This window comes from Lathamus discolor, chromosome 3, assembly GCF_037157495.1.
Source record: "Lathamus discolor isolate bLatDis1 chromosome 3, bLatDis1.hap1, whole genome shotgun sequence".
Lineage (NCBI taxonomy): Eukaryota > Metazoa > Chordata > Aves > Psittaciformes > Psittacidae > Lathamus > Lathamus discolor.
The window spans coordinates 29694575-29703160 of record NC_088886.1 but is presented as its reverse complement, the minus strand read 5'-3'; the positions used below and the strand labels follow the sequence as shown (position 1 = coordinate 29703160).

The window sequence follows — 8586 nt, the reverse complement described above, 5'->3', positions numbered from 1 at the left end:
CTAGCCCTGGCTCACCACAGCTCTTGCCGAGGCACCAGGCTCGCTGCTGAAAGCGAAACTCCTTGGGTTTTGGGAACCAGAAACCCGAGGTACTGCTGACGCCTGCCTCCGCTTCCTGTACAGAGGCTGAAGCGTTTGCCCGGGCTCTGAAGCGGGTTCCACGGGGAGACTCCTTCCACAGCAGCAGCAGCGTGCCCAAGGGTGTGTGTTACCCCTGCAGCGCCTCACTGCTAACCACCTTCCGAGGGTCGGGTGCTGGTGGACTGTGGTGCTTCAGACCAGCCCAGGCCAACACAGTGTCAGCAGCAGCTGGGGCTCAGCAGCACAGTGGGTCCCATCAGGTCAGTCTGTCCCTTTGCATGGGAGCCTGAGGGCAAACCTGGGGTGCTGCGTGCCTCCCGGCCAGGCTCGGGGACAGGGATGGGGTGCAGGGGGCTAGGAACCCCTCCTGGGGGCGGCGGCTGAGGAACTGGGCAGGAGAGGTTGGGTGGAGAGAAGGGAGAGGGGCAGGGGGAAGAGGAATCACCGCAAAAGGCTCGGGGCTGGGGAGAAGGGGAGGAGGGAGCAGGGCGCGGGCGAAGCTGCGGGGGGTCACCCCCAGTCCGGAGCACCCTGGGGTGCTCGCGGGGCTGGGGGCACGCACGGCGAGGAAAAGGAGCCGGATGCGGGCATGCCCGGGCAGGCTCCCGCGGGCGGCCATGGCCGAGCGCCTGCTTCCCTCTAGCGGGGAGCGGCGGCGGAAGGGAAGGGGCGGCTTGGCCGGGCCGGCTGCAGCCAGCCCCGGCTCCCGTCCCGCCCCGCTCCGCTCCGCTCCTACGGGTACGCGGTGCGGGCGGGGCTCGCTTCCGGAGCGGCGGCGGAGCGGTGAGAGCGGGCGGCGCGGGCTCCGGGGGCAGCCGCCGCGGTGTGCGGGCCCCGGCCCCGGCCGTGGGTTGGGGCTCCCGGGGCGGCGCTGGGTTCGCCTCCCCACGCGTGTCCCGCGATGGGCCCTCGGGGAATCGGCCAGGGCCCGGTGCGGCCGCGGTACCCGAGGGCACTGCTCCCTCGACGCTGCGGAGGTGGCCTCGGGAACATGTCCCCGTCCCCCCGCACTGGACAGGAGCACAGCCTGCGTGGGCTGCCCCCGTCCCTCGCAGGGGTGGGTTTTGGGGGGGTGGCGGCATACCCCTGGGCTGTGTCACCCGGAAGAAGGCGTGGGGACAGCCAGCGCTGGCAGCCTGCGCAGGCAGGCCGTGTCGGCATCCAGGGGCAGGCGCAGGGAGGATCGGAGGGAGGGAAGGGGGTGTGTGTTCAACTTCATTCTGTACCCACAGCACCGCACCCTCTGACGCACAGCGATGGGGAGACCCCAGAAGAATGCCACCAGCGGGTCATCCCCTCGGCCGGCCACCACCGCCTCCAAAACTACCCCCGCCACACCACTGCCTTCCGCCTCAGCTACCCAGGCCCGGACTGCAGCTGTGGGCAGCAGATCCAGGAGCACTGCAGCTGCCAGGACTACTGGCCCCAGCCGGGGGCAGGGAGCAAAGCCAGACTCCTCTCAGCAGAGACCCACAGCATCCCACGGAGCCCAAGGAGGCTCTGGGGACCAGCACAGAGCATCCACCAGGAGTTACTCTACAACCCAGAAGGCGGCACCAGATGCCAGAGCAGCTGCCGGTCCAGCCAGACCCAACACTGAAGCAGCTGCCGGTCCAGCCAGACCCAACACCAAAGCAGCTGCCGGTCCAGCCAGACCCAACACCAAAGCAGCTGCCGGTCCAGCCAGACCCAACACCAAAGCAGCTGCCGGTCCAGCCAGACCCAACACTGAAGCAGCTGCCGGTCCAGCCAGACCTAACGCATGTCCGCAGAAGCAGCAGCCTGGGGATGACCAGAGCAGGGCCTGTGGCTGGTTCCTGCCGCAGCTGGAGAGCCAGGACATCCCACGTGTGGAGAAGGAGACCCGCGGCCAGCGGAGCAACCCCAAGTGGTATGAGTGGCGGGCAAACCGCATCACTGCCTCCATGGCCCCCAGGATCGCCAACAGCAATTTTGCCAATGGCAAGACTGACAAGGTGCCACAGTCCTACCTGAAAGCGGTGGTGGACTCCAGCCCCAGCGTGCAGACGCGAGCCATGGCCTGGGGGATCGACAACGAGAAGGTGGCCATTCAGGCTTATGAGCAGCTGAAGTCGCAGGCAGTGGGCAAGCCAGTGCGGGTGGAGGACTGTGGCCTCTTCATTGACAGGGATAAGAAGTGGATCGCCGCCAGCCCAGACGGCATCATCAAGGAGGCGGCCACAGGGAAGGCCCTAGGGCTGTTGGAAGTGAAGTGTCCCTACAAGCACAGGAACAATACGGTACGTGATGCCTGCAATGACAAGGACTTCTGCCTGAAGATGGATGGGGACTCTTATGCCCTGAAGAAGGATCATGGCTACTTCACCCAGGTGCAGTGCCAGCTGGCAGCCACCGGCTTCCAACAAGCTGACTTCGTGGTGCACACCAACAAGGAGACAGCCGTGGTCCCTGTGAAGTTCGACTCTGAGTTCTGGGGGCAGACAGTGCCCAAGCTGGAGAAGTTTTACACTGAGGCAGTGATTCCCCACCTGCAGGAGAAGGCAGGCACTGCCCTGGCCAAGGAGGAGTAGACCCCCCCTGCCCCGTCTTGCTCATCTGCCCCAGAACCCCCGCTTTGGTCCCTAGCATAGAAAATGCACCTGGGTCTGCCGCTGTTCTTGGACTGTTCTCTGCCTCAGGACTGAAACGCTACCAGCAGGACCCTGCTTTGGTAGGGGTCTCCATGAACAGTAACCTCTAGTGCCTTCTTGTCCCGTCACTCTCACTGTATTCCCCATTTGACCAAACAACACTCCCTGATGGAAGCTGGTACACCTCTGGATCTGCGGGGGAAGCCAGTGATACCTCCATGCTGGAGTAACAGGCTTATTTTGTGGAGAAAACTGGATCCTTTGGCATCTCAACTGCTGTCAGGACTAACCTGTAGCTCTGATGTGGAGCCAGGGAAGTTTTGTCAGCCCAAGAGTGAAACAGCTTTTCAGCTAAATAGTGATGTACCGTAAGAATGACAGCAAGGGCATGTGGCGCCGCTTCTTCTCTGGAGTAACCCACGATGTTCACAATGAGTTGGCTGCAGCCTTGGGAAGATGGCGTCCGTTGAAGTGGTCATCCCCCAGCCCATCCGCTTCCAGAGGACCTTCCCGTGAAGCATCCCTGTGCACTGCAGCAGGGTGGGGGGGTGGTCATCGCTCTATTAAACACAAGATGCACTGGCCCGCTCGTTCCCTGTTGTTTGTGCACCCTGGTGTTTACCTGGGGTGGGGGTGGGTTACCAGGGCTGAGTGGGAGCCCCACACCAGGTCCCCTCCCAGCCACAGCAGAAGGGGAGCACTTGTGTCCCAGAGGGACACGAGACCCAAGGCCACCAAACTGTGCCAAAGCCACCACCGTTATGGCAAAAGTACTTTATTATATACATAAGACTCCAGCCACACTCCACAGGGCAAGGACCAGAATTCACTATTTTACATATCAATACAAAATAACTATAAAAACATAAAGCACTTTCGGGGCCCAGGCTTTCCATAGGAGGAGAGGCACAGGGATGAGCCTGGGGGCTGCTGAGTGACAGGGGCTGCCCCACACTCCCCCCCAAGCTGTGGTCCCACAGTAACCAGATGTGCAAGTAGAAAAGAACCCAGTTGAGAAATACAGTTGTGGGGGCTGTCCCACTCCCGCTTCAGTCAGCAGCGCACCGGGGGCCGAGCTGAGCGTCACCAGGCCAGGAGCAGGGGCTGTGTCCCTCGGGGAAAGTGCAGAAGGCACGCGGGCCAGGCCTTTTGGAGGGGCTGTGAGGAGGAGGTGGGATCCAAGTGCACGTGGGGCCCCAGGAGATCACACACACAGACACAGCGCACAGGGAACACAGAGGCGGTAAAGCCTTCCACTGCCGAACTTCACCAGGGAGCTGGAGGGGACACATCCCATGTCTCCAGAGCAGCAGTTGCATAGCAGAAGGGGCTCAGGGCCCACTCTTGACAAGTCATTAAGTTTAACTCTACACGTTCAGGACAAAAAAATCACCCCACCACCCTCAGTGATGGAGGGAGTGCTGGGAAGCAAAGCCCTCCCAGCTCCTGGCTCCATCCAAGCTCAGGTCTCAGCATCCAGCCGGTGTTCCAAAGCACATGCTCCACCAGGCAGCTCTGCAGGTAGGAGTTGGCCTCAGGGTACAAGCTCCAGTTGTTTTAAACAACATGGAAAACACAGAAAGCTAACCAGAGCACTCTTCTGATCCCTTTCTGAAGGGCTGCCAGCCCTGCCACAGCCAGCTCTGAGGATAACTTTAGTCTCCTACAAGGACTCTCACCCCTCTTCACATAGGAGACCTCAGTGAAGCTGGAGAACATGAACCAAGGAGGGCTGCTCAGCATAACAGCCCTTGCAATCATCTACTAGAGGATGCCTTTGCTAATCCTGACCCATCAGGACTACCCTGGGACTACGGGGACAGCAAACAAAACCAGGAGCACCACGGGATCGACCTCCCCTGTGCAGCCTACAAGGCTGATGAGCCGGAGATGGATGGCTCCACCAATGCCCCTAAGATTCAAGAGCCCCAGTCTGCTTCAGGCATCAATAGGACCAATGTCTCTTCCCTGCCTACCCTGGAGAGCAGCACACTACGTCCCCTGATGTAGTGTAGCCCTTGATGTAGTGTAGCAAGTAGACGTAGCCCTACCTGGGTTGCAGCTACTTGCTGGAGAACTTGGGTCACTGGGGCTTTGGCACTGCAGCCCACCTGAACGCTCAAGGGAAAAGGTGATGGAAAAGGAGGAAGGGGCGTCATATCTTAGGATATGTGTAAGCTTCCACCACACCACAGAAAAACTACTTGGACTAGGTTCTCCTTGGCTGTCCTGGGGGAAAGGCACTGGGACAGCCTCGTGCAAAGACAGAGATGTTTCCGAATGACCTAGTGCGTGGCTGGGCCACCCTCCTCTCCCCCCCCACACCTCTGGGGTAACTGACCTCTGCGGCCAACACAATCCTCAGGGAGGACACGCATGGCAGCTTCCAGGAGTCAGAAGTGCAAGGGGGACAGTCCAGCCCCTGGCCCAGCCCCTCCACTGCCATTACTGTGCATTGATTGTCTAGCCAAAGCAGGCTACAGTCTGCGGTTGAGAAAAGGGGACCCCCACCTCCCTGCTTTGGAGGAGCTTCAGTCACAGAAGCGCTTGCGGGGCACCGTCCGAGCTCGGTTCGAGCGGCGAATCTCCTGCTTGGCATCGCGGCACCGCTGGCAGATGAAAACCTCAGGCACGTTGGATTTGCGGATCTTGGCACAGGAGAGGTGGATCCAGGTCGCGCACTCGTTACATTCAATCATGGGCCTGCCTGCGAAGGGCTTCAGGCAGAAGCAGGTGATCAGATCCCAGGCATCATCATCTGGTCAGGGAGAGAGACACTGGTCAGAAACCACCTCACCAGCTGCAGCCAGACTAGCCAGCTCCACTGGTGATAAATGGGACAGCCCCCACTCACCTTCTGCTTTGGTGTTGGGTGCTGCTGTGAATTCAACTGCTGGAATCGCAAAAGGGGAGAAAAGAAAAAAAGAAAGACCAGATGAGCAGAGAGCCCTGCACCCCACTTCAGACACCCCACAGAACAGAGCTGCTCTGCTCTTCAGGCCCCTCCAGGTCCCAGTGGCATGCCCCTTGCTGGGAGAGGCTTGGGCCATCCACAAGGCCTCCCTGCAGCTAGCATAGGTAGCTCCAGCTAAGGGAGGGACCATCTTCATCACTGGCTGCAGCATGACAGAGCCCTCTGCACTGCCTCAGGTACTCACCACTAAGCTGGGAACTCCCTCTGCTTGCATCTTCTCCTTCGCTTTGGTCCAAGCTACTACAAGAACTGGGGCTTTTCCTCTCTCCTGAGCAAGGGTTGCGCTCCTTTAGCTGAGGATCATCTCCTGCTGGCTTCTCGGTCCCCTGCTCTCTATGCATCCAGTCCTTCTCCTCCTTCATCAGTTCCTCCAGGAGGGAGTTGGGGTGGGGGTCCCCAGCTGGGTTGAGGGAAGGCTCCAGGAGCTGCTCTTTCACGGAAGCATCTGTCCCTCTGGTGCAGCCGGCTCCTTCACCCCGTCCGGCTCTGCGCCAAAGCCCTTCCCAGTGCTCAGCAGCACACGCTTCACCTCTGGCTCCAAAATGAGTTTCTTTGCTGGTGGCTTCTTCCGTTTGGTTTGCTGGGGCCGGACATCATAGAAGCTGCTGGGGAAGGCTGGGCAGCTCATGAGCAAGCTGCTCTCCACAGCCCCCCTGGCCGTGGTGTTCCTGCTCCTCCCATCGTCCGTCAGGACATGGCAGTCGGAGGAGTGGGATGAGGCCCAGCTATCACTGTCCTGAGTGCTCCCTGTGCTGTTCTGGGGGACTCATGCTGCCTCCATGGGTCCAGGGCTCATTCTGCAAGAGAGGAAGACGCAGGACTAACATGGGAGGCTGCAAAGCAGACACTCAAGGGTAAGGAGAAAGGAACTGGGGATGGAGAACAATTCTTGAGGAGAGAAATTAGAAGCTGGGTTTGCACAGAGAGCCCAGAGAAACCAATCTTTTCATGGAGGAACACCCTGTAAACCTGCTTACCTCTTCAGGGTAGGGGATGTAGCCTGCGTAGGCCAAAACGAAGGTGCAGAACTGGTTGAAATCCTCCACGGTTCTCTGTCGTTTCTGCGACGGCTGCAACAAACACCATGCGTCAATTAAACTTCCCCATACCCTACCTGAGCATCCCGACCCTGCCAGGCAGCGCTGGACCACCAGGCAATTACACAAGCGCAGTTTTTAGGCCATGCAAACATCCATCCATCCATCCATGCCCTAGCCCATCCGCATCATCCGGCTCGACAGATGCAGCCCTTCCCTCCGGCGCCCGCTGCGCGGGGGGACACACGGCGCGCCCGGTGCGGGCACGGTGGAACCCTCGGGGCGCCGGCAGCCGCCCGGCACAGCGTGACTCAGAGGCTGGGGGGCTCCGAGCCCGGGACGTCCGCCCACAGCGGCTGACTCAGGGCCAGAGGGAGAAGGTGCCGGGCGACCGGGGCTTCCCCGGCTCAGCCGGAAGAGGCCGGCGCCGCTCGGGACCAAGTCCCGCACTCGGAGCTCCGGGATCCCGCGGCAGAGCCAGCCCCGCGCCGGCGGCCCCAGAGCCATGGGCGGAGGAGCAGACGCCCCCCCCCCCCCATCCCCATCCCATCCCCGCGGCACCGGGGGGGGACGCGGGACCCTGCGGCCGGGCCGCGCCGCTCCCCCTCCGCACACAGCGGCCGGAACCGCCGCGGAGGGGCGGGCAGGGGGCGGCCACCGCCCGTCCCCGCGCCGGGCACCTGATGGCTCCCAAGATGGCGCCGCGCTCCCGGTCCTGCCCCGACCGACCGCGGGGGGGCGGGGGGGGGGGGGGGGGGGGAGAGGGAGAAAGGGGAGGGTGAGACCCCCGCTCCCTCACACGGGCATCCCCCTCCCCCCCCGCACGAGCAACACCCGCCCCGGCACGGGACCTCCGGAACCGGCACACAACGGCGCGCGCACACCGCGCACCCCGGCAGCCCCCGGCCCGCCCCGAAACACAGACACAGACACACACACACACATAGACATACATGTATGCACACACACACACACACACACACACACACATACATGCATGCACACACACACACACGCACCCCCCGGGCACACAGGTCCCCGGCAGCGCGGCCAGCCCCCCCCCCCCCCCCCCCCCCGGACCCTGTGTGCCACCATCCCCCTCCCGTTCCGCCGGCACCATGGCCCGCCCCTGCCCACAGCCGCCCCTCGGGGCTCTTCACACAGGTACAGCCCCCCGCGGGCGCGCACACAGAGCCGCCACCCCCCATTCATACAGGGAACACAGGACCCCCCCCTCCGCGCACACACACAGAGCCCCCCCCCATTCATACAGGGAACACAGGACCCCCCCTCCGCGCACACACACCGAGCCGCCCCCCCCCCCCGTTCATATGGGGAACACGGAGGCCTCCGGCGCACACACGGATCCCCCCGCCCCCCGAACACATGGGGCACACAAACACCCGCCTCCCCCTCCCCCGCTCGCACAACCACCACACACAGCCCCCCAGCCAAGCCGCCCTCAGTCACAGCCCCCCCGGAGCGCAGCTCCAAGCACCCCTCGATATGAGGACCCCCCCCCCGGCACACACGGTCCCCCGTGCACACAGAGCATTCCCCCCCCCGCATCCCATGGCGGGCCCTCTCCCGGACACACAAACAGCGTCCTCAGAGTCGTCGTCCCCCCCCCCGCCGCGCTCACCTCCTCGGACACCGGGGATCCGGGGCTGGGCAAGGGGCTGCTCCCCGCCGAGCGCGGCCCGCCGCGGGGGAACGGTGCTCCGGGGGCAGCGGCCCCGCGCCCCTCACCTGCCGCCTCCCCGCCAGCGCTCATGCCGCCCGCCGGGCCCGCCCTGCCCTGCCCTGCCCTGCCGTGCCCGGTGCGCTGGGCGCCCGCCGCCGGTCGGACCGAGGCTCGAGCACCGCCCCGGCCGCAGGGGCG

General features: G+C 63.1%; 2 protein-coding genes across 4 annotated transcripts; one reads left to right on the top strand and one right to left on the bottom strand.

The window, feature by feature from the left end:
• EZHIP (EZH inhibitory protein) lies at positions 1-3276 on the top strand. Of its 3 annotated transcripts, none has more exons than XM_065674409.1 (2): positions 1-341; positions 1314-3276. In XM_065674409.1, exon 2 carries the CDS (start codon positions 1338-1340, stop codon positions 2631-2633), a length of 1296 nt encoding a protein of 431 aa, XP_065530481.1. In that variant the 5' UTR covers positions 1-341; positions 1314-1337; the 3' UTR covers positions 2634-3276. The 3 variants fall into 3 exon arrangements, with proteins under 3 accessions (XP_065530481.1, XP_065530482.1, XP_065530483.1); XM_065674410.1 differs by lacking the exon at positions 1-341 and adding an exon at positions 583-864; XM_065674411.1 differs by lacking the exon at positions 1-341 and adding an exon at positions 879-1138.
• A 176-nt stretch (positions 3277-3452) lies between these two features.
• On the bottom strand, positions 3453-8533 carry LOC136011891 (PHD finger protein 13-like). Its single transcript, XM_065674413.1, is given in 7 exon segments — positions 3453-5451; positions 5548-5586; positions 5852-6103; positions 6106-6430; positions 6432-6464; positions 6645-6737; positions 8347-8533. Coding segments are annotated over 7 exon segments (1101 nt in total). The 5' UTR covers positions 8479-8533; the 3' UTR covers positions 3453-5224.
• Between the last annotated feature and the right edge of the window lie 53 nt (positions 8534-8586).